The sequence below is a fragment of the Rhinopithecus bieti genome, unplaced genomic scaffold, assembly GCF_001698545.2.
Source record: "Rhinopithecus bieti isolate Rb0 unplaced genomic scaffold, ASM169854v2 scaffold_57691, whole genome shotgun sequence".
Lineage (NCBI taxonomy): Eukaryota > Metazoa > Chordata > Mammalia > Primates > Cercopithecidae > Rhinopithecus > Rhinopithecus bieti.
The window spans coordinates 3,536,468-3,562,398 of NW_016824383.1; the positions used below are offsets into that span (position 1 = coordinate 3,536,468).

Consider the following 25,931-nt stretch of genomic DNA (forward strand, 5'->3'; position numbering starts at 1 on the left):
TCTGGCAGATAATTTCAACATCCGTGGGGTGGGTGTGCTCACAGTTCCTACAAGGGCTGCCCTTAGGCTGAGGTTAACTTTGCAAGCACAAGCTTTATTTGCTGAGTGTTGACAGATCAATATATTGTTGGGCCTGCGTTCTACAGACTAGTGAAAACATGAGTGCAGGAAGAGAGGAATTTCAGGCGATGGATGCACGCAAAGTTGAAGCCCAAGAAATGCAGGAGAACTGGCTACAGATGGCCCTTGACTTACAATGGGGCTACCTCTCAATAAACCTATTATAAATTGAAAGTTCAACTTACGATATTTTCTACTTAACGATGGGTTTATGTGGATGTGATCTCCCCTGGTAAGTGGAGGAGCGTACTGAATGCATATTGCTTTCTGCCACTGTCAATTTGAAAAAAATCATTCAGCCAGACCATCGTACATCAGGGACCCTCTGTATTTAGAGTGAAATAGTGCAGAAAGATACTGACATCCAAGGAAAGAGATTGTGGCGGGGCGCAGCGGCTCAAGCCTGTAATTCCACCACTTTGGGAGTCTGAGACCAGCTTGGTCAACGTGGTGAAATCCCATCTCCACTAAAAATACAAAAATTAGCCGCGTATGGTGGTGGGCACCTGTAATCCCAGCTACTCAGGAAGCTGAGGCAGGAGAATCACTGGAACCCAGGAGGTGGAGGCTGCAGTGAGCTGAGATCGCACCACTGCACTCCAGCCTGGGCAACAGCGTGAGACTCCATCTCAAAAAAGAAAAGAAAGAAAGGATTGTGTCGTGACAGATACTGGCAGTTATTAACAATCTTCCTTCATAAAAACTAAGAAATTTGGAGAAAACAGAAAAGAGAAAGAGCTACTTTTAAAAGGGTATAATCTGATGCTTAAAAGAAAGGAGAACCAATAATCAAAAAAATACTTTAGTCTGGAAATGCAAGGACACAACAGTTGAATTTACAAGTCTTCAAGATATTTCTTGTATATACTCTCCTTATTCCATTGATAATTTCTTTCAAACCATAAATTAACGAGAGTGAGTTGAACACATCTCTAAGCATGCAGCTTACTTAAAGCGCTTCCAACAAAGAAGCAGAACATCTGGTGGGTTGAAGTGAGAATGTGAAAAAGTCATATCCTTTTCAGGGGCCTTTAATGCTTGTTTTGAAAATAATACTACTTCTCTGTTCATTAAAATGGTACTTGTTTTTGTTGTTGTTGTTCTTGCTGTTTTTTGAGATGGAGTCTCTCTCTCTCTGTTGCCCAGGCCGGAGTGCAGTGGCGCGATCTCCCACTCCCACAGGTTGAGACTCCGTCTCAAAAAAAAAAAGGAAAAATAAAAAAAGTCTCACACTTGGAAATAACTGAAATGTCTAAGGATAGGAGACTGGTTAAATAAATTACTGTACATCGGGGGGAAATAGATATTAAAAATGACATTTTAGGAGAATATTTCCTGGCCTGGATATATGATCACAATATACTGTTCAGTGATAAACCAGGTTATAAAAAAACAATAAATGTACATTATGGCCCCAGTTTTATAATAAATGTAAAACAAATATAGATGGAAAAACATCAAAAGGTAGTGGTTATAGATCATTCCAATTATCCTCTTTATACTTGTCAGCATTTTCAAAATTTTAAAATAAGCAAGTACTTAATCTTAACACTTTGAGAGGCCAAGATGGGAGGACCACCTGAGGTCAGGAGTTCAAGGCTAGCCTGGACAACATGGTGAAAGCCCGTCTCTACTAGAAATACAAAAATTGGCCAGGCATGGTGGCACAGGCTTGTAATTCCAGCTACTCGGGAGGCTGAGGCAGGAGAATCGCTTGAACTAGGGAGGCAGAGGCTACAGTGAGCCAAGATGGCGCCACTGCACTCCAGCCTGGGCGACAGAGTGAGACTCCGTCTCAAAAAAAAGAAACAAAAAGAAAAAAAAAAAGAAGATATTCTAGTACTGTATTTCTACCGTACCTTTTATATGTTTAGATATGTTTAGATACACAAGATACTTACCGTTGTGTGACAGTTGCCCACAGTGTTCAGTACAGTCACATTCCTGCAATTCCAGCACTTTGGGAGACCAAGGCAGGAGGATCACTTGAGCTCAGGAGTTTGAGACCAGGCTGGGCAACAGAGTGAGACCCTGTCTCTACTAAAAATTCAAAAAAGTAAGCTGGATGTGGTGCACAACTGTAGTCCCAGCTACTTGGGAGGCTGAGGCAGAAAGATCACTTGAGCCCAGGAGTTCGAGGCTGCAGTGAGCCCTGATCATGCCACTGCACTCCAGCCTGGATGAGAGAGTGAGAGCCTGTCTCAAAATAATTAATTAACATTTCCAAAGTTTGTAGCTTAGGAGCAGTAGGCTGTAATCTATAGGCTACACCCTAGTGTGTAATCGGAGAGACCATCTAGGTCTGCGGAAGTACACTCTTGAGGTGTTCTTACGATGATGAAATCACCTAACAAGCCATTTCTCAGAACATATCCCCGTCATTAAGCAACACATGACTGTATACACAAGAAAGTGTTTGAATCAATATCAAATTTCCCTATGGAAAGGGATACCAATTTATATTTTTATCAGTCATGTATGGCTGTTTTCCCACATTCTCCCCCAAAACGCCATTCATTATGCCATACCAATTTAACAGATAATGATAATAGTAGCCAACACTTACTGAGTGCTTACTGTGTGCTGTTCTGAACAAGTCACATTAAATTCACTCAATTCTCATAGCAGTCCAATGAAGTGGGTACTCCATTATATAAAGGAGGAAACTGAGGTCTATAAAGATTAATTAACTAGCCTAAAATTCAGCAGCTGGAAAGTGGTGAGAGCCCAGGGATAGGAAATCAGGGAGTGTGTCTCCAGAGCCTTCGCTCTCAACCTTTATGTCATACCATCTCTTGATTGCTGATGCCTCGTTATTTTAACATACATTTCATTGACTGTTACTGGAATTAAACTAATTTTGTATGTTAAATTCTTCTTTTGCTAATTGGCTATTCCTACCCTTTACCCAATTTTCTATTGTAGTATTATAGAATATTTTAAGGCCGGCACAGTGGCTCACGCCTGTAATTCCAGCACTTCGGGAGGCCAAGGCAGATTTGCCTGAGCACAGGAGCTCAAAACCAGCCTAGGCAACATGGCAAAACCCCATCTCTACAAAAAAATAAAAGATATAGATATAGATAAAATTAGCCGGGTGTGGTGGCATGTACCTGTAGTCCTAGCTAGAGGCTAATGTGGGAGGATCACCTAAACCTGGGAGGTCGAGGTTGCAGAGAGCCGAGAATGCGCCACTGCACTCCAGCCTGGGTCACAGAGTGAGACCCTGTCTTTTAAAAATTTATTTAGGCCGGGCACGGTGCTCACACTTGTAATCCCAGCACTTTGGGAGGCCGAGGCGGGAGGATCACCTGAGGTCAGGAGTTCGAGACCAGCCTGACCAACATGGTGAAACCCTGTCTCTACTAAAAATACGAAAATTATCTGGGCATGATGGCAGGCACCTGTAATCCCAGCTACTCAGGGAGGCTGAGGCAGGAGAATTGCTTGAACCCAGGAGGCGGAGGTTACAGTGAGCCAAGATCGCGCCATTGCACTCCAACCTGAGTGACAGTGAAACTCCATCTCAAAAAGAAAAAAAAAAAAAACAGAAGAGATGAAACTAATAAGTTGGAAAGGAAGGTGGAAAGCTAAGGAAAGAATTGGAGGGAGGTAGGAGGACCGCTGGAGTAGCAGAGTGTGTCACACATGCTGTGGAAAACCGCAGTGATGACCTGGAGACAGGCTTCAGAAAGGTCCACAGAAAACAAAAGAAACAGATGGAGTGTCAGACCGAAGCAGTTAGAAGCTGATAGAAATCCAGACTGACAACAGCATCCCACCTTTGTATGCGAATGTTCCTGGCAGAGAGAATAAATGGAATAGAAAATACTCTAAAGGATATAACATAAAATGGCTTCATTAAATAAAGGAAGACCTGAATCTGCAGGTCCGAACTGCTTGCCATATTCCAGAAAAGAGTGTGAGAGAAATGATCGACACTGAGACATAAATACTGCTGAGGGTCTTAATCTCAAAAGGAAAGAGTGATCTCCCCATCAACAAATAAGTCAACAGCAAAAAACAAAACAAAACAATACTACTAATAAAGAGCCTGTTAAGAATATAGGCAGAAGAGGCCAGGGCGCAGTGGCTCACACCTGTAATCCCAGCACTTTGGGAGGCCGAGGGGGAGGCGGATCACCGGAGTTCAGGAGTTCGAGACCAGCCTGGCCAACATGGTGAAACCCTGTCTCTACTGAAAATACAAAAATAAGCTGGGCGTAGTGGCGGGCGCCTGTAATCCCAGCTACTCAGGAGGCTGAGGTAGGAGAATCACTTGAACCTGGGAGGCGTTCAAACACTGCTTCAGTAAACAAGGAAGGAGGTCATGAGGAATCTAGTGAGCCAAGTTCGTGCCATTGCACTCCAGCCTGGGCAACAAGAGCAAAACTCTATCTAAAAAAAAAAAAAAGAAAAAAAAGAAAAGAATATAGGCAGAAGAAGCAGTCAGTTAGGACAAATACCCCTAACCTTGATTACATTCTTTTTTTTTTTTTTTTTTTTGAGACAGGGTCTCGCTCTGTCACCCAGGCTGGAGTGCAGTGTCGTGATCTTGGCTCACTGCAGCCTCCGCCTCCCCAGCTCGAGCAATCCTCTCACTTCAGCCTCCCAAGTAGCTGGAACTAGGTTTTACCATGTTGCCCATGCTGGTCTCTAACTCCTGAGCTCAAACAATCCTCCCACCTTGGCCTCCCAGAGTGCTGGGATTACAGGCGTGAGCCACCACACCCAACCTGGGTACATTCTTACTATGTGTTAGGAGCTTGAATTTTCACACCAGCCCTGAGATGTTGGTGCTATGAGTACCCATTTCACAGACAAGAAAACAGGCCCAGGCCAGGTGCAGTGGCTCACGCCTGTTGTCCCAGCACTTTGGGAAGCCAAGGTGGGAGGATCACTTGAGGTCAGAAGTTTAAGACCAGCCTGGCCAATATGGTGAAACGCCATCTCTACTAAAAATACAAAAATTAGCCAGGCGTAGTGGCGAGCACCTGTAGTCCCAGCTACTTGGGAAGCTGAGGCAGGAGAATTGCTTGAACGTAGGAGGAGAAGGTTTCAGTGAGCCAGGATCATGCCACTGCACTCCAGCCTGGACAACAGAGCAAGACTCCATCTCAAAAAAGAGAAATGAAAAAAAGAAAAGAAAAGAGAGAAGAGAAGAAAAGAGAAGAGAGAAGAGAGAAAAGACAAAAGAGAAAAGAGATAAGAAAAGAAAAGAGGTCCAGAGTTGCCATTTGATGAAGGAAGGATACAAGCCCAGAACCTTGGGTGCTATCACTACACTACAGTGCCTCACCCACAAAGGCGGAAAATCTCAGTCTGGACAACACTTCACCACAGTTCTGAAGATGCCAGCCCAAGGAGAAATAGCATCTACAATGAATTCTCTACCCAACCAAGTGGCCATTTATGTCCATGGCAACATGTATATATTCTCAATTATGCAGAAGTTTAAATGTAATGCAAATACGTGCTGCTTTTCTTTAGCAAACTTACTTCATTTTATTCAATTGAATTTCATTGTAGGAGATACAGATGTGCATAATTATGTTAATTTACACATGATAATATACATTAAGACCATAAGAAAGCTTCTGAGAAAATTCCTGCTCAGTCAAAAGGTCCTCCCGAGCAGGGGCTGAGGGTCTTGCACGTGGCTGGATCCACACACGATCTGAGTCATAGGAGGCACTGAAGGCACTGGAGGCATGGAAGGATGGGCTTGATGTACTTGGAACAGCTCAGTCACCTGCTTTGATGCAGGGCCTGTTGCAGGTGTGATGACTACAGCCAGGATCATGAGTGCTAAAGGAATTTGCCAAGGCAGTCATAGGTTTAGAAAAAAAAAAAAAAAAAAAAAAAAAGCAGATTTATTAGAAGGAAAGTATGTTGCAAGGAAGCAACGGGCAGCACAGCAGAAAAGGGACTGTCTTCAAAAAGGCAAGGGCTGGAAGGAGGCTTTATAGGGTCATGCTGGAGGGGTTTCGTGTAGTTACAGTCCTGCTGCTGGGGCTACGTGCAAAGTGAGGGAACAGGATGTTGTGCAAGGGGCTGTTTGTGGTTAGCCGTCTCTCAGAACAATTGTTCTCCCCAACCTGGGACCCCTTCCTCATTGTTGCCTACTTATGAGGATTTCTGGGCCCAAATCAATAGTATAGAAATGGGATCAGGTGAGACAATCCATGTATCACCTATGATTGGAATTGGAAGTAGGGTCTTGAAGAGAATTGGAAAAAGAATTTTCCAAAAGAATTGGAAGTAGGGTCTTGAAGAGAAATCTGTACATCCATATTAATAGCAGCTTACTCACGATAGCCAAGGCATAGAAGCTACCTAAATGTCTATCAATAGATGAATAGATAAACAAAATGTAGTGTATACTTAAAACAGAGTATGATTCAGCCTTAAACAGGAAGGAAACTCGGACACATGTGACAACATGAGTGAACCTTGAGGACACTGTGCTAACAGAAGTAAGCCAGGCACAAAAAGACAAAATATTGTATTCCACCTATAAGAGGTACCTAGAGTAGTCAAATTCATAGAAACAGATAGGAGAATGGTGGTCTCCAGGGGCTGGGGGAAAGAGAGAGTGGAGAGTTGTTTAATGGAAGCAGAGTTTCAGTTTTGCAATTTCTGGAGAGGGATGGTACTGATAGTTGCACAAGAATGTGAATATACTTAATACTACTGAACTGTATACTTAAAAATAGTTAAGAAGATGCATTTTATGTCATATATGTTTTATAGAAATACACCTATATGTATATATATGTACACATATATTTGTATAAACATATCGTCCTATAATTAAACTTTTTTTATGCTGGGTGCAGTGGCTCACGTCTGTAATCCTGGCACTTTGGGAGGCCAAGGTGGGAGAATTGCTTGCACTCAGGAGTTTGAGATAAGTCTGGGAAACAGAGCAAGACCACATCTCTACTAATTTTTTTTTTTTTTTTTTTAATTAGGTGGACATGGTGGTATGTGCCTACTCAGGAGGCTGAGGCGGGAGGATCACTTGAGCCCAGAAGACAGAGGCTGCTTTGAGTTATGATCTCACCACTGCACTCCAGCCAGGGCAACAGAGCAAGACTTTATTTCAGTAATAATAATAATAATAATAATCCTTTTAAGAAAATGCTTTCAAGACACAGTTATCTCCAAATCCAGCTTCCATCACTATAGAGCATTCAGAATCAACAAGTCTTCGTGCTGTTGGACCTGCTGTGCTGGAGGGCTTCATGTCCATCAGATAAATATTTGCATTCCCTCTGAATCTGTATGAGGTTGGGCTTTAGGCATCCTTCATAGCATTGTCAAGGCAGCACTCACGCCCAAATCTTCAGCACTGGTAGCATCCCCGTTCTCATTAGATAGCACAGCCATTTTCCACAGTCTCTCCTATCTTTTAGAGCAGCGGTCCCCAATCTTTTTGGCACTAGGAACTGGTTTCATCAGAGACAGTTTTTCCACAGGCAGTGGGGGACGGTTTGGGGATGATTCAAGCATTACATTTATTGTGCACTTTATTGCTATTATTATTACATACTCACCATAATGTAGAATCAGTGGAAGCCCTAAGCTTGTTTTCCTGCAACTAGACAAGACAGGTATTGGGAGACAGTGACAGATCATCAGGCATTAGATTCTCATAAGGAGCATGCAAGCTAGATTCCTGGCATGCACAGTTGACAATAGGGTTCACGCTCCTATGGGAATCTGAGGACTCTGCTGATCTGACAGGAGGCGGAGCTCATGCGGTAATGCTCACTTGCTAGCTCGCCGCTCACCTCCTGCTGTGTAGCCCGTTTCCTAACAGGCCATGGACTGGTACTGGTCCCTGGCAGGGAGTTGGAGACCCCTGTTTTAGAGCACTGTTGAAAGACAGAACACTCACGATTTCACTCATCATGGAGACATCAGTCTGATGTCTCCTGACCTCCTGACCTCAAGTGATCCACCTGCCTCGACCTCCCAAAGGTGATCTGCCTCCGATATCCATCACTGGGATCCAAATGGTCTTTGCCAAGTTATAGTTTCTGGGTCAATATTCAGTCCTAGAATTCTGCTTAATTCTCTAGAATTCTGCTTAATTCTTTATCAGTGTGATAGAGTCGGTCTTCTCAATTCTTACTCTTAATACCTTCAGATCTGGGTATCAGACAACTTTCTTACTCCATTGACTGAAGGTACCAAATAAGGGACCTCTGTCCATCTGTGTGAGCTCATGAAATGCACAAACATCAGTAGCAGCAGCAAAAAGAACACTAGGTCACCAGTGAGGCTGATATCGAACTCCATAGGAACGACTGGGCAGTCTACTGCCTCGTATTTCAAAAGTTCCACCCTGAGAGGCTGTCAAACCTAAGCAAACCTAAGTAGGCATATACCACCATGTCCAGCTAATTAAAAAAAAATTTAGTAGAGATGGGGGTCTCGTGATGTTTCCCAGACTGGTCTCAAACTCCTGAGCTCAACCAATTCTCTCACCTTGGGAGCCTGATGAAGAGCTTGCACCAGCCCATTGTGGTTGTTCTTTATTCCCAGGACCTTTGGGGTTCTTCTAGTCACTGCCACAGTGTTTTTTTGTTGTTGTTGCTTGTTTGTTTGTTTTTGAAACAGAGTCTCACTCTGTCTCAAGCCCAGGCTGGAGTGCAGTGGCATGATCTCGGTTCACTGAAACCTCCGCCTCCCAGGTTCAAGTGATTCTCCTGCCTCAGCCTCCTGAGTAGTTGGGATTACAGGCGCCCACCACCACCATGCCTGGCTAATTTTTGTATTTTTAGTAGAGACGGGTTTTCACCGTATTGGCCAGGCTGGTTTCGAACTCCTGACCTCAGGTGATCTGCCCACCTCAGCCTCCCAAAGTGCTGGGATTACAGGTGTGCCACTGTGCCGGGCCAACTGCCACACTGTTTCTTTAGACTCTGACTTGCTCAGAGACGACCTTCTCTTCAGGTTTCTTACCAGCACCATGGCCCGGATGGTCTCCTGCCTTCTCTGGACTCTGCACATACATGTGTGTAACATAGGATCCAGCCAGCTGACCGAATCGAAGTAACTTCCACATGGGGATGGCATAGTATGAAAGAAGTTGCAGGGTTATTCAATCAATGTAAACTTAAAATAAAGAATAATTGGCCGGGCACGGTGGCTCATGTCTATAATCCCAGCACTTTGGGAGGCCGAGGCAGGGTCAAGAGATCAAGACCATCCTGGCCAACACGGCGAAACCTGGTGTCTACTAAAAATACAAAAATAAGCTGGGCGTGGTGGCGCACTCCTGTGGTCTCAGCTACTCGGGGGGCTGAGGCGGAAGAATCTCTTGAACCCGGGAGGCAGAGGTTGCAGTGAGCTGAGATTGCACCACTGCACTCCAGCCTGGTGACAGAGTGAGACTCTGTCTAAAAAAAATAATAATAGCTATGGTGACTGCTCTTACAAAATGTAATTTTTATCATTCTTCTCAGAAATCTATATGATATAAAAATAAACATTTGTCGGTAGTAGACTATGACAATCCTAGAAAATACTTACATTAAAATGGGGGAGGGAGAAGAGAGGAGAGTGTAAATATGGCCACCTGTCAGTCCAATGGTCTTTATTACAAATAACAGAAGCTTACCTTGGCTGAGTAAATATAAAAGGAATTTAGTTAGTTGGTTAATTTCAACTTTAATTTTAGGTTCAAGGGGTACACGTGCAAGTTTGTTATGTGGGTAAATTGCATGTCAGTAGGGTTTGGTGTAGAAGTGATTTCATCCCCCAGGTAGTCAGCATAGTACCCAATAGGTAGTTTCTCCAGCCCTTACCTTCCTCTCTGTCACCCCTCAAGTAGGCCCTGGTGTCTCTCGTTCCCATCTTTGTGACCATGTGCACTCAATGTTTAGCTCCCAGTTATAAATGAGAACATGTGGTATTTGGTTTTCTGTGCCTGCATTAATTCAATTAGGATAATGGCCGCCAGCTGTATTCATATTGCTGCTAAGGACACAATTCCACTCATTTTTATAGCTGCATTGTATTTCATGGTGTGTATATACTACATTTTCTTTATCCAGTCCACTGTTGATAAGCATCTAAGTTGATTATAAAAGGAATTTATTAAAGGGATTTTGAATAGCTTATAAAATTGTTGGGAAGTCTAGAGAAGGGGGCTTAAGATTCATCTTCTGGGAACAGCACTCAAAACCACACTGCAGAACAGTCTGAGGTGGGAACTGCGGCAATCACCACCCAGCACTACATGCTACAGTTTGTACCACTGTCACTCTGAGCCAGGAACTCAACCTTCTAGCCAGGGCCACTGCCACCAGAACAAAAGCTCGTAATGTCTTCCCCCTCAGATCATAAGTCGAAGTCTGGCACATGTGTGTCAGATAGAAACAGAGTCACATGTGCGAAGTCGCAAGAGATTCTGGGAAGGTGAGTATTTGACATTTTCAGATCTATTAAGAGAAAGAATTGTTTCCCCACACAAGGACTCATAAAGTAGATAACTCCTCCAACCAGTGAAGGGGTTCAGTTGCTAGGGGAAAACATGCATGATAACTGTCCAGTATAGCCAATTTCTTCATATTTCATAGATGTGAATCAATCAACATAACTTCATTTCTGAAATTGATTAACATTATAAACATATTAAAGCTATAAAGATTAAATGCTTTTTTTTTTTTTGAGATAGAGTTTCACTCTGTCGCCCAGGCTGGAGTGCCATGGAGCAATCTCTGCTCACTGCAACCTCTGCCTCCGGGGTTCAAGCAATCCCAAGTAGCTGGGACTACAGGTGTGCATCACTATGCCCGGCTAATTTTTGTAATTTTAGTAGAGATGGGGTTTCACTATGTTGGCCAGGCTGGTCTCAAACTCCCAACCTCAAGTGATCCGCCCACCTCGGCCTCCCAAAGTGCTGGGATTACAGGTGTGAGCCATTGTGCCCAGCCTACACTTCTTAATTACTGGAGGACAAGAAATAAAGACCATGGAACATAAACTAGAAAACAAAAGAGAACGTAAAAGTTTCAAAAAACAAAATAAGACAGCAGAAACAATACCAAGTATATCTATCTTAATAATAAGTGTTAAGTGGGAAAACTAATTTAGATGATCAGATTTAACCTTTAAAAAGAATATATTTCGCATTACACATAGACCTAAAATAAAGTGACTCGGGTTGAATGTAAAAGATGAGCAAAATATACCAGATATATTCAATATGCACAAGATCTGTATGAGGAAAACTACAAAACTCTGAGGGAAAAAAATAAAACATCTAAATAAAATGGAGAGATAGTCCATGTTCATGGATAGGAAGACTCAATATAGTTAAAACAGCAATTTTTCCCAACTTGATCTGTAGATTCAATGTGATCCCAGTCAAAATCCCAGCAAATTCTCTTCCTTTTCTTTTTTCTCTTTTTTTTTTTTTTTTTTTTTTTTTTTTTTTTTTTTTTTTGAGACAGAGTCTTGCTCTATTGCCCAGGCTGGAGTGCAATGGCGTGATCTCAGCTCACTGCAACCTCTGACTCTAATATTCCTGTGCTGAAGGCCATGTGAGAACAACTCTTACTTAAGTTAATTTGGTAATATTACAACTCTCTTACAAGCATCTTAGATTTAGCTCCCAATGTGCAATCAACTTTTGATGTGGAAAAAAAAGCCTATGCTCAAAGTAGTTAACAGTGGCTAGTCCACTGTTATGGACATTTGACTTAAGGATTCAGAGACAGACTCTGTTGAATTATTATTTTATTCATACATATCACCCACGCTCCCCTCTCTGGTTTCCACCTTCAGATATAACCTAACCCCCTCTCAACTAGATGTTGCCTGTGGCCTAGGACCCAGTCACTGGGCGGAAGCCTCTCCCCATACAGGCCATCCACCAACAAGTAAGAATTGCCCACGTTGACCAGGAATAGCACGAAGTAGTTACTGGGATCCACTGAAAGCTATAATATGAAAGTATCTAGAGATTGCCCTTAGGAACTGGTGTGTGGGTCTCAAATATTTCCCAGTGTTAGGAGGAAAAAAAAAAAAAAAAAAAGCACAAGAATTCACCCTGCAGTGCTTGCTGATAATTTAGAGGTGGGGTATATACCTATAATGTCCCAAGGATCCCGCTGAGGATAAGCAGTATATGATATCTTCTAGTGGTGTGTGCACCAAATTTGACCTTGTAAAATATACCGTTACACCATGCTAGCTGCAACCTGGCTGTGCCATTAACTGTAATCCTGCTTTGTTTTTTGGAGTAGAAGGAGAAACAGGCAAAGCCAACCTAGGTGCTTTTAATTGATCTCCAGTAGTGCTGTTAACTAGACCAGGGTTGCTTAGAAATAGGTGTGGGTCTGTCTACTTCAGATGCAAAGGATAAATGCAGTGGGTGTCACAGCCAGAATAATAATTATGTCATCTGTCTTGTCACGGAATGTGACTATGGTAATTGCGGCATTTTCTCCCATCATTGAAGCTTGTAATTATAGTGCAACTAACAGGATTATGTGCTAACTTGGGCTGCTTTAATCACCTCTTTTACTCTGAAATGTGATGGTAAAATTCCACAGTTGTTCCCAAGCTACCGATTCTTTTCAACATCTGTTGTCTTGTAACTCTAACAGTTCAATACTAAGACGGGGAGGCACAGAGATGCTCCAGGCATTTCATCACAGCAAACTTGAGGGAAAGCCGAATTCAGGCTTGATGAGAAGGCATACACAGTAAAGGAATTTTCAATTTTCTACCAGAATAAGATTTTCTCTTTGAAAGCAAATTGTCTACTTTATGTTCCAAAGATGGCAGACGTTTAATGGGATCTGGCGGTGTCTGCAACCCCTATTTGGTACGTGTTGAAGGAAACCTCCAACCATAAACATCAATCTAGGGCTGATTAAGAAAACTCTCCCTCTCAGCGGAAGGAGCAGACTTAGGTTAATTAATGCCTGGATACTGAGCTATTTGTTGGGACGCCACCTTTCATGTGTCAGGCTCATTAAGATGGTCATTACCTATATTTATCTTTTCAGATCACATTAACAATAAACTTCAGGGGTTACCCAAGATACTTTGGTTATACAGGTTATATAGGACTCTAGGCACTATGTGAAAAGAGGGGGTGATGAAGGTGGAAAACTCCCTTGACTATTTTGCTATAAGATGACTTATGCTCTATTAGACACAGCTGTGCCTAAGTGGGCCATTCTTCACAGTGTTACATTTCAGTAATTCTGAGTGCACCTAGGAAGTTAATGTTGCATGGAACCAACCCAGATCCATACATTCAGGCTTAAACTGAGCACTTCTTGATCGGCACTAATACTGGCTTCATTGTGTGTGCATTCCTGTTGCATGGATACACGGACAGGATTCAGCAAGCCAGAGGAGTGTAGTTATAACTCAGCAAACGCAACTGTGATCTTAAAGCAACAAAAGGAAGCAACCTAAGAACAACTCGTTTTCTTGCAAGAAAAATTGTGGCATCAAGTACAGCATCACCTTTGGGAGGTGATAGAAAAATTCCTAGATTAGACCTGCTTAGACCTGGCAAGGCCAGACCATTAACAGCATAATTGTTAGGGTGTTGCAGACACTGGGCTGTAAGGGAAGAATTTACTCTGCTATGGAGTAGAACGTGGGCCCAAGCTGACCTCTCCTTGACTGAGCCGTTCCCCAAAGCCCCAACATTTTTTGAGCCCACTCCTTTAATGCTTGGTCATGATGTACATGATGTACTGGTTGATAATGCAGCTTCCACAGTGAGGCGCCCCCTTGACGTTGCTCCCAGAGAATTGAAAGAGTCGAATTGGCCCATGTTGGATGTTGATAACCACCTGGACAGGTAAACTGATCAAGGGGAAGAAAGCCGTCGTGACAGTTTAACCAGCCAACTTCTGACTAGCTGGATTGTATGTGTAGACAGAAGGGGATTGGCAGGTCACAGCCTAGAGGAAGGGGTGTCTTGGAGACCACAGTGACCGTGTCCATCCCGCACTTCTCAGGGTGCGGGGACAGAGGGTAAGTCCCAGCTGAAGACACTTCCTGTCTCTAAGTTAAATGAAATGACCTAAGACACTCTAGGTGGAAGACGCTCCTTCTTCTGGTCCTGTGAGCTCCCAGGTAGTTGTTCCACAAAGATCTCTCCTCTTGTGCGCTGGCTGGGCAGGTGAGAACGTTCCAGGCCACTTGAGAATTACGGGTCTCATTGTCAATTAACAAAGCAGCTGCTGTAGTATGGCGGCTGAGTATAGACTCTGCATACAGTGTAGATTATAGATTCCGTATCAAGTGTAGATTCTGTGTAGTAGAAAAGGGGTCCCCAACCCCTGAGCCATGGACCAGTACTAGTCTGTGGCCTGTTAGGAACCGGGCCGCACAGCAGCAGGTGAGCAGCAGGTGAGCAAGCAAAGCTTCATCTGTATTTACAGTTGCTCCCCATTGCTTGCATTACCACTTGAGCTCTGCCTCCTGTCAGATCAGCAGCGGCATTAGATTCTTACAGGAGCACAAACCCAATTGTGAACTGTGTGTGTGAGGGATCTAGGTTGCAAGCTCCTTATGAGAATCCTGTGTCTATCTGTCACTGTCTCCCATCACCTCCAAATGGGACCATCTAGTTGCAGGAAGACAAGCTCAGGCCTCCCATTGATTCTACATTATGGTGAATTGTATATCATTATTTCATCATGTATTACAATGTAATAGTGATAGAAATAAAGTGTACAATAAATGTAATGCACTTGAATCATCCTGAAACCATCCCCCCATCCCCAGTTAGTGGAAAAACTGTCTTCCATGAAACCACTCCCTGGTGCCAAAAAGATTGGGGACGTCTGTAGTATAGTATAGCTTAGCTTCAAATTCTGCTGCTTTCTCCTTCGCGCTCTCTCTCTCTTTTTTTTTTTTTTTTTTTTTTTTTTTTTTGCGATGGAGTCTCGCTCTGTCACCAGGCTGGAGTGCAATGGCGTGATCTCTGCTCACTGCAACCTCTGACTCCCTGGTTCAAGCGATTCTCCTGCCTCAGCTTCCCGAGTAGCTGGGATTACAGGCATGGGCCACCACGCCCAGCTTTTGTATTTTTAGTAGAGATGGGGTTTCACCATGTTGGCCAGGATGATCTCAAGCTCCTGACCTTGTGATCTGCCCGCTTCGGCCTCCCAAAGTGCTGGGATTACAGGCGTGAGCCACCATGCCCGGCCCTGGTTTCCTCTCTTAATAGATGGGTGACCTTCTTAACCTTTGTGCCTCAGTCTCCTCATCTGTAAAGTGGCTTTAAGAATAGTACTTATCATGTATACTTGAAAATGGCTTGCCAGACTCAGTGGCTCATGCCTGTAATCCCAGCACAGATTATAGAGAGGCGGAGGCGGGCAGATCACCTGAGGTCAGGAGTTTGAGACCAGCCTGAGCAACATGGTGAAATCCCCATCTCTACCAAAAATAAAAAATTAGCCAGGCATGGTAGCAGGAGCCTGTAATCCCAGCTACTCAGAAGGCTGAGGCAAGAAAACTGTTTGAACCCTGGAGGCGGAGGTTACAGTGAGCTGAGATAGCCTTACTGCACTCCAGTCTGGATGACAGAGTGAGACTCCATCTCAAAAGACAAAAGAAAATTGCTAAAAGAGTAAATTTTACATGTTTTTAACCACAAAGAAAAGTACATGAGGTAATGGATGTGTCAGTTAGCTTGATTTAACCATTCTATAATGTATACATGTATCAAAACATCATGTTGTATACCATAAATATATTCCATTTTTATTTGTCAATTATAAATAAAGAATTGTACTTTTTTTTTTTTTTTGGAGACAGGATCTTGCTCTGCCACCCAGGCTGGAGTGCAGTGGTGCGATCACAGCTCACTGCCTTGAACTCCCAGACTCAAGCGATGTCCCTGCCTCAGCCTCCTGAGTAGCTGGGACTGCAGGTGTGCACCATCATGCCTGGCTATTTTTTTCATTTTGTGGTAGAGTCTTGTTATGTTGCCCAGGCTAGAATCTTACTTATCAGAAGAATTAAATGGCATAGTACATCTGTTGCATGTAGCACACTGCTGGCACCTGAGACGTGATCAGTAAATGTAAATGTTAGCTTCTATTTGTATTATGGTTTTATCCAGCTGCCTCCTGAGCTTGTTTAATATGGGTCAGCCACAAGAGATGATCCATTCTGAGTGTGCCAGGAAATCATGTTTCTGGGCCCAGAAGTCCAGTGATTGCCCTCTGGAGAATGGGGGCAGATTCACCAAGGTGTCCACTACTGTGTGGGACTGGACAGGTTGTCAGATGCCCGTCTCCTGGCCTCTCATCATGGATCCACAGTGGCGTGCAAGTGTTCTTTTGTGACATTTCAGCACACATGGATTATTATAGTGACTACATCATGTTTGAGATCACAGTGAGATCTTCTAGAGGCCCTTGTTCTTTCCCTTGCATCCTTTGAATTAGCTAAAGGGTAGATAGTGAATACTTCCTTCCTGAATGGCATAATGAGGATTATAGAGAATTCAGATGAAACTGGAGCATGCCCCCAAAAAATGAAGTAGATGGGAAAAGTGAAAACTAGAAAACTGGAGAAGGCATGATGGTCAGACGAGACATTATTTATTTTTTTCTTTTTTTGAGATGGAGTTTCATTCTTATTGCCCAGACAGGAGTGCAGTGGTGCAATCTCAGCTCATTGCAACTTCCAACTCCCGGATTCAAGCGATTCTCCTGCCTCAACCTCCTGAGTAGCTGGGATTACAGGTGCCCGCCACCACGCCCAGTTAATTTTTTGTATTTTTAGTAGAGACGGGGTTGCACCACGTTGGCCAGGCTGATCTTGAACTCCTGACCTCAGGCGATCCACCTGCCTTGGCCTCCCAAAGTGCTGGGATTACAGGTGAGCCACTGTGTCCAGCCAAGCCATTCTTAAACGGAGCTCCCAGAAGAGCTCACTGGAGTCAGGGGTCCAGACCTAGCAAACCCAAGAGGACAGTGGCTCCTAGAGGAGCAATGTGGTTGTTCCAACACTGCAGCCTTGTATGTGCTGCCCAGGCAGCAGTGAAGACCACTGCCCAGGGGTTGCCAGAGGGGCCACTGGATGAATTTAGTGGCTGTCCTAACATGGTGGCCATGAGGGAGACCCCGGACCTCAGCAGCTTCTGCATCTCTGGGCATGGTGAGAAGCCAGGAGTGGAAACTAAGGAGGTCATGACTCCAGCAGCTGGGGAGGGCACTCAGCTTTCCTTAGAAGGTGGCAGCAAGGGAGGGCTCAATCTCCCAAGCCCAACGGCTCTGAGTTTGCAGCACTCACCATGTGATTCCATTCTCTTGTGTGTCCATCACAACCCTGTGGGCCTCAGAGTCTGTTTCCCTAAGCCTGTGCTCTAGCTCCTTGTGATGGCTTCACAGACTCCCCACAGATTCAGTTTTCCCCTGGGCCTCATACATCTGGGAAATTCCTATATGGGCTTCCTGTAAACCACTGCAAACTTCAAACACTCCCATTAAACTCAACATACACATTTTTTGGATCTTAAATACTGACCATGCTATTAAAGGTAGAATCATAGACATTTTAGAGTAAATTGGGACCTTAGAGCTCTCCAATGCTCCTGAATTTTACAAATGAAGGAAGTGAAGCTCAGAAAGGTTGAGCTACTTACCCAAGGTCACACAGCTGGCTTAGGGGCGGGGGTAGAACTAGAAGCCTGATGTTTACAGGAACTCATTTCTCCATGCCACATTCTTAACAAATGTAGGCTTTGTAAGGATTTAGATTGACTCATCTGCTAAATTTCAAGTTGATTTATTTGAGTGATGTCTTTAGTTGATTCATTGTATATCTCTGCTGAAATTATTCCTAGCCATTGCTAAAGCAGTTAGGTCTGGGCTGAAAATCAGAAGAATCTCTGTAAAATGTTGAAAGATGAGCCAATTTTTAAAACCCAGAAGGGAATGTGTATGGCCTGTGTAGCTGGAGTTTTCAAAACATTTTTTTCTTCATCTGTGGAACATTTTTATCATTCTAGGGAAGATTTAGACATTGAATGTACTAAAAGGATTTCATTTGACTGCTATGTACTTACCTCTGCCTGTAATCCTCTAATAAACACTCGCAGGCAGAACAGCCTAATTGGCAGGATGAGTTAATGCACAGGCCATTTATTTGCCAAGCACATGACACAGACCATGAACAAAATAAGCTCGTAACTGCCTCTCCCTGTTAGCAAATGCTTGTCCGCGCCCCGCCCTCTCGTAACCTGCTCTTCCTCTGGGCTTGAGCTTGGGGACAGTTTGATGTACAACTGCCATGCGCCAGCAGGCTTCAGATAAGCCTGGAAAGAAATGCAGAGGAAAGAACTTTCTGGTCAGGAGCACCTCTCGCCTCAGGGGAGTGGCCACTCCAAGTTGAAGCATGTGTGCTGGCCGGGCACAGTGGCTCACGCCTGTAATCCCAGCACTTTGGGAGGCCAAGGTGGGCAGATCACCTGAGGTCAGGAGTTTGAGACTAGCCTGGCCAACATAGTGAAACCCCATCTCTACAAAAAATACAAAAATTAGCTGGGCATGGTGGGTGCCTGTAATCTCAGCTACTTGGGAGGCTGAGGCAGGAGAATCACTTGAACTCGGGAGATGGAGGTTGCAGTGAGTGGGGATTGTGCCACCGCACTCTAGCCTGGGCAACAGAGTGAGACTCTGCCTCAAAAACTAAATAAATAAAATTTTAAAATAAATAAAAATAAAACATGTATGCTTCTAAAACATAGCTAAATACGAGTTCTGTTGAGGAGGATGAAGTGTCTCTCTGTGTTGGTCTCAAGAGTGGATTGCAATAAAACCACTGATAATGATAATAAATATGATCACACTGGCATGGCCAGGGGCTGCCTTCTGCTTTATTCTTCCAGAAATGGTTTAGCAAAGTCATTGTGAGACTACTGTCCTGGAGCCTCCACTCCTCACCTACTCAAGAGTGTAGCAAGGCTGTCTGGGCCTCCTGCCATCCCTTATTCCTGTCTCCATGCTGACCTGCCTTGCAAGGGCGGCCTCCCTTTCTTGGAGGCACACTTCGAACCAGTCTCCTGGGTTTGCACGAACCCTCCCTCCAGCCTGGGCATGACCTTGTCATAGGCTGTGTGCACTATAAAGCCTATCCTAGGGCTTATCCCCACTCTACGTGGACACCTCTTCCCTGGACCCACTCTGTGAAGGGGCCTTTAACCAAATGCCTGTGCTCTGTGCCCTCACAGGTCTCCCAGGCAGCTGCGGACCTCCTGGCCTACTGTGAAGCTCACGTGCGGGAAGATCCTCTCATCATTCCAGTGCCTGCGTCAGAAAACCCCTTTCGCGAGAAGAAGTTCTTTTGTACCATTCTCTAACTTCACGTGTGATGAAAACGCCTCCTTTTCTGACCTTCAAAGTCCCCTGTAGAGACCATGCATGCTCTAAGCCTTAGAGAGTGAGACCAACACCCATCCCTGCCCAGCCAATGGTGGCCGGGGCTTGTCTTATGTTTTCATCTGTTTTCTTCGTGGCATTCAATTTCATTTTTTTCTTTCCATTTTCATGTTATTTTCATTATTGGCAAAGAAAATCAAAATTTTATAGCCAAATAACAAATGTGCCATGTAAAATAAGTCTGGACTTAAGAGTTTAAAATTTTTAAACATCAGTTTCCAAGTTTATATCATATTAATACATTTCAGGGGACAACTTATTTTAAAAAAAAACTATGCCTAAATATCTCTTATTTGCAATATTCAGTATCAAATTAGAGCATTTTGGCCAACTGAAACATAATGTTTTCATCTCCTTTCCTGGAGAAAGCAGCTGCAGAGGTTCTCTAGTTCCTGCATTTCCATCATCCTAGTGAAAAGACAACCCACAGGATTGGAATGGTTTTCTTTGTTGTTGTTGTTGTTGTGGTGGTGGTGGTGGTGGTTGTTTTGAGACAGAGTCTCGCTCCGTTGCCCAGGCTGGAGTGCAGTGGTGCGACCTCAGCTCACTGCGACCTCCACCTCCCGGGTTCAAGCGATTCTCCTGCCTCAGCCTCCTGAGTAGCTGGGATTACAGGCACGCACCACCATGCCCAGCTAATTTTTTGTATTTTTAATAGAGACAGGGTTTCACCATGTTGGTCAGGCTGGTCTCAAATGCCTGACCTTGTGATCCACCCGCCTCAGCCTCCCAAAGCGCTGGGATTACAGGCGTGAGCCACCCCGCCCAGCCGTGGAATGGTTTTCTTAACGTATCCTCCCGGGGCCATGGTGGATGTCCCTTGTTTCAGTGGCCCTACAAAGATAGATGGTGGGCAGACACCAAAGTCAACTTGACTGTAAAAGTACCCCATGCCGTTGATATGCTGTAGCAGACCTGTGTGTGCGGTCTCCCCTCTCCAAATGCCACCTCTTCCTGCTCCCTCCTCTTTTGGCTCCTACTCAGTAGTTCCATTGTGGGCTGCAGTAATATAAGGACCTGTTCTGGACACAGCTCTGGGCCCGCTGAGGTTTTACTAGGGCAGTCCCTCCTCTGCAGGAGTGAGTCATGGTGACAGCAGCCCCCTGTGTGCCCCCTAGTCATCTGAGCATTGGTGTGCATTAAGGTACTTAATCTTCCAACAATAAATACCATAAGTGCATGTCTGTTTTGTTTTATTTTTTCATCTTTTTGAGACAGAGCCTTGCTCTGTTGCCCAGGCTGGAATGCAATGGCACAATCTCAGCTCACCGCAACCTCCACTCCCAAGTTCAAATGATCCTCATGTCTCAGCCTCCCTAGTAGCTGAGTTGACAAGCGCAGGCCAGCACACCTGGCTCATTTTTGTATTTTTAGTAGAGACGGGCTTTCACCATGTTGGCCAGGCTGGTCTCCAACTCCTGGCCTCAAGTGATCTGCCCACCTCAGCCTCCCAAAGTGCTGGGATTATAGGTGTGAGTCAGTGCACCCGGCCATATGTCTGTTTTAGAGTGAGGGGAAACTGAGGCACAAAAAGTTTATGTAGTTTGCCCAAGGTTACACATGGTAAGCAGAAAAACTGGGGTTTGAGGGCAGGCAGCCCGGCCCCAGAGTTCCCTTAGCCCCCTGAACTGTGCTACCTTCCAGGTCTACCTGTTTGCAGGTAGGGAGACCCGCAGACTATCTTAACTGCACACCGTGAAGCAAACACCTTTGTTGCACCAACCCACGGCACACTTCACTTCCCACGTTCACCAGGAGGAAGCCGAATTCTGGCAGTTTAAGGAAGGTGATTCATGGATGCCCCAAGGAAACGCTAGACATTGATGAATTAGCTCTTGGATTGTCTAAGATCAACCTGAAGGCCCTACCTAAACCAAACTCATAGGACCCCGATGAAAGAGGAGAATACGCTGTGGGAGCAGAGCTCTTTGTCTAAGTTTGTTCTATTCTGTTTATTTGGAAACTGCCTGTCTCCCTAGTTCTGACCGAGACTTGCTGTGTGATACAGAGCAGGTCATTGTGTGCCTGAAATGTTCTAACCTGCAGATTGGGTTTAATGGTAATTATCCTGCCTTTCTGTCTAGAGGAAACAGAGATGCTACATAGATGAAAGCTCTGATTATCATTTAAAACAAATAAATGTACTAAATGCCATGGTATAATATAGGGAAGAATGGATGACTTCAAAGAGACCATGGTTCTGTTGGATGAATAAAGTTGCCTGCAAAGAGGCACATATAATTTTCAGATCAATTAATGACTTGCTGCCCTCGTAAATGGATTTAGGACATTTTTATTCCTTGCTTCTTTTGTAGCAAGGAATGATAATGAAACCCATTCTGAGTTTCATTATCAGCTCACTGATAATATCAGTGTTGTTAAGATGCTCAAACTAGAACAGAATTGTATGCTGGATGTGACGCTAAGACCTCAGATCCTTTGATAGTGCAGTTTATGACCAGGATCTCTTTATTCTGTGGTTCACGCCAACATCATTAACCCGATGAAGCAAAGCACAAGTCACAAAAGCACATCAGAGAAGCTGAGAAAGTGGGACAGCACAGAGAGCATAAAAAAAAATGCTGCTTTGTCAGGTCAAAAAAATGCTGCTTTCCTCTTCCACCAAACTTCCTCCGCGTTGCTTTTACATGTCCCGTCCTTCCAGATTCAGACTCCCTTTTGTTCTCTCTCCTTTTCCTTTTCCTTCTCTCTTCCTTACCTCCCGCTATGAGATGCTTTTCTGTACTTTTATTGCACCTCTTCCAGACCTATGTCATTTTGAGATGGGTCACCCTTCCTAGAGTGGTCGTGAACCCAGCTTCCACTTCTTTTTTTGTTTGTTTTTGAGACAGTCTTGCTCTGTCGTCCAGGCTGAAGTGCAGTGGCGCAATCTCGGCTCACTGCAACCTCCACCTCCTGGGATCAAGCGATTCTCGTGTCTCAGCCTCCCAAGGAGCTGGGATTACAGGCACCCACCACCACACCTGGCTGATTTTTGTATTTTTAGTAGAGACAGAGTTTCACCATGTTGGCCACGCTCGTCTCAAACCCCTGACCTCAAGTGGTCCACCCACCTTGGCCTCCCGAAGTGCTGGGATTACAGGCGTGAGCCACAGCACCTGGCCTAGCTCCCTCTTCTTAGATGCAGATTTCTGCACATGAGCTATGAGATCCACAGATATGTCACTGACCTCCCCCACTCTGTCAGTGGAAGATGAATGGAATAAAGCCTGCTTGCATTATGGAGTGCAGCTGTGAGAACAGTTGTCATTTTTGTGTTTTCAGCTTAACTGTACAGCATCTCCCCTCCCTTCCTGTAGCAGGGACATCATGCCTTAGATATAAACTTAGTGGTGGGTAGTACCCACCGTGGAAGCTGAAGAAAGGAGGTATTCCCTGTCCCTCAGGCACACCCTGCTTCCAGCCCCATACCAGTCGGGAAGTGGTCATTGACCTGGGGTGGACTACCTGGACCCTTGCTTGGGGCTATGAGCCTGGAGAATGTGACACAGAAATGAAGGGATGCTGAGACTCATTTCAAGGAAGTCACCGTAGTCCGGGGTTGGTAGTCATCCAGTAAGGCAGGTGTCTAGCGCTGGCAGGCTGAAGGGATGGTGTGTCCACTGGTAGCAATGTCCAGGGATGGCAGGGTCCTGGGAATGTCATTTCTGCTCCACTCATTGGACTTGCTGAGCTGTCTCCGCCTCCACCTATCTTACTACAGCTCTCCCTTCTAGTTTTCTGTCAATTCTTTGAGCCAGCAAACTCCTTCCAGTACACTCCTTATTCTTTAATGAAATAGCCTGAGTTGGATGTAAATGTATATGACCTAACAATTCCACCCCTAGGTGTATACCCAACAGAAGTGTGTACCTGTGTTCATCCAGAGAAATGCCCTAAATCTTCACAAAAACTCTCTCCATAATAACCCCAAACGGGAAAGCACCCAAATGCCCATGTTGGTTGGATAAGCACATTAGGGTATATTCACACGATGGAATCCCAGACTGCAATGGGAATGAGTTGCAACTCCACCCCCAGCTTGGAGTGTATTCACCAACCTTGTGGTGAACAAGATAAGGCAAAAATGCACCATAGGATTCCATTTATATACAGTATAAAACCCAAAACTCATCCTTGTGGTTGCAAGTAGAGATCAGTCCTAAGAAGATAGTAACCAGAAGAGGGACATGAGGTGGTGGGTGCTTCTGGGATGTTCTGTTTCTTGATCTGGTTGCCGGTTACTTGGGTGCATTCTGTTTGTGAACACTCTTGGAGCTGTACACTTTTGATTTGGGCACTTTTCTGTGTATATGTTATGCTTTAATAAAAAGTTGGGCTTTGTGACTTGCAATCAAGAATCCTACTTTTTTTTTTTTTGGCACTTTGCTCAAACTTTTACTCCTCTTTAGATACCATTAACATTACATTAATGATAACTAACATCGCTAGTGGGGCATTTTAAGAGCATGTTTGATGTCATTTTAAAGTACAAACTATGATCCTCAGCTATCTGGATGGAGAATAGGCCATCAGCACCACGCAGGTGGGGCCCTGTGAACAAGATGCTCAAACTCTGTGGAATTTGTGTCTTTCGGGAAGACAGTGAGGAATCCCACTGGGAGTTCCCATGTGATGATGGAGATGTTGTCCTCTCAGGCTCTCCTGCCTTCTGACCATCAGGAATGGATGGAGGAGGTGGCCTGCTGCAAAACCCTGTCATCAGACACCACCGTTGGGGAGGGAGCCGCAGCACAGGCCCCAGGGGGCTCGTCTATGACACCTCTGAATGCAAGCTCAGATGCCCAGGTTACCCAGCCCATAGGTGTTAATACACTGGGGCTGGAACACTGATGGCCACTCTGCTCACATCCCTGGGGGCTCTGGCCCTGCTTCTGAACCTCGGATTGTTTCTGAGTATCTCCTAGGGCATCTCTCTTGTTCTCAGCTACCAAGCAGCCTCTGCCATCTCCCTGTGGCAGCTCTGGCGTGTTGAGTTGCAGGGCAATCGCAGAGCAGCTTCACGCTGGGACCCCATGACATGAGTCAGAAGGGCTTGCCTCTGATCCTCAGCTCCAGCCCCCATGGAACTCAACCACAACTCTGCCCATTGTCAGCAGCCCCCCTGCTGCTGGGAGCCAGGGGAGCGAGCAAACCAAAGGGCGGAAGGAAGTTAGTTTTGGTGACTCTTCAGATCGGAGACGAAAATAACAAGAGTAATAACAAGCAACACTGATCTGATGTCAGAGGCGTGTGAACCAAAGCAACTCCATCTTGAGTAGGGGCTGGGTAAAATGAGGCTGAAACCTACTGGGCTGCATTCCCAGATGGTTAAGGCATTCTGTGTCACAGGATGAGATAGGAGGTCAGCACAAAATACAGGTCATAAAGACCTTACTGATAGAACAGGTTGCAGTAAAGAAGCTGGCTAAAGCCTAGCAAAACCAAGACGGCCGCGAGAGTGACCTCTCTGGTTGTCCTCCTTGCTACACTCCCATCAGCGCCATGACAGTTTATAAATGCCATGGCAACATCAGGAAGTTACCCTATATGGTCTAAAAAGAGGAGGCATGAATAATCCACCCCTTATTTGGCATATCATCAAGAAACAACCATAAAAATGGGCAACCAGCAGCCCGCAGGGCTGATCTGTCTATGGAGTAGCCATTCTCTTATTCCTTTACTTTCTTAATAAACTTGCTTTCTCTTTGCACTGCAGACTGGTCTTGAATTCTCTCTTGCATGAGATCCAAGAACCCTGTCCTGAGGTCTGGATCAGGACCCCTGTTCTGTAACACTGAGAAGAACATGGATGATAGCAATCCATTAGACGGAATTATTCACACTTACATCTCCTCAGCTCTTCAGGGGGTAAGACACCAGATCATGGGCGAGGTTTTTTGTTTTGTTGTTTTTTTCTTGAGATGGGATCCATTCTGTTGTGCAGGCCAGAGTACAGTGACGCCATCACAGCTCACTGCAGCCTCGAGTCCCTGGGCTCAAGCGATCCTCTGGCCTCAGCCTCCTGAATAGCTGGGACTACAGGTGTACGCCACCATGCCAGGCTAATTTATTTTTATTTTTATTTTTTTGTAGAGACAGGGTCTCACTATATTGCCTGGGTTAGTCTTGAACTCCTGGCCCACCTCTGCCTCCTAAGCACTGGGATTACAGGTGGGAGCCACCACGCCCTGCCATGGGCTGTTTTCATGAAAGGTCAGAGGATGCCCTCTAACCCTCAGCTTCCAGCCACATCTCCTCAGTGGCACAAGATGTGCTCTGCCATCCTCAGGATGTAGGCCCAGAGCAGCAAAGGTGGAGGATGAGCTGGGCGTCTGCCCAGTTTTAATGCTTTTGTTGATGTGT

The 25,931-nt window shown here is 44.9% G+C and overlaps 1 protein-coding gene across 2 annotated transcripts in view; it reads left to right on the forward strand.

Moving 5' to 3' along the window:
- Positions 1-23,919, forward strand: part of GNG4 (G protein subunit gamma 4) — a 102,309-nt gene extending 78,390 nt beyond the window's left edge. For both annotated transcript variants that reach the window (XM_017862302.1, XM_017862304.1), the window contains one exon: positions 19,358-23,919. In XM_017862302.1, coding sequence (XP_017717791.1) covers positions 19,358-19,486 — 129 coding nt within the window. In that variant the 3' untranslated portion in view covers positions 19,487-23,919. The remainder of the gene's footprint in view (positions 1-19,357) is intronic.
- The last annotated feature ends 2,012 nt before the right edge of the window (positions 23,920-25,931 follow it).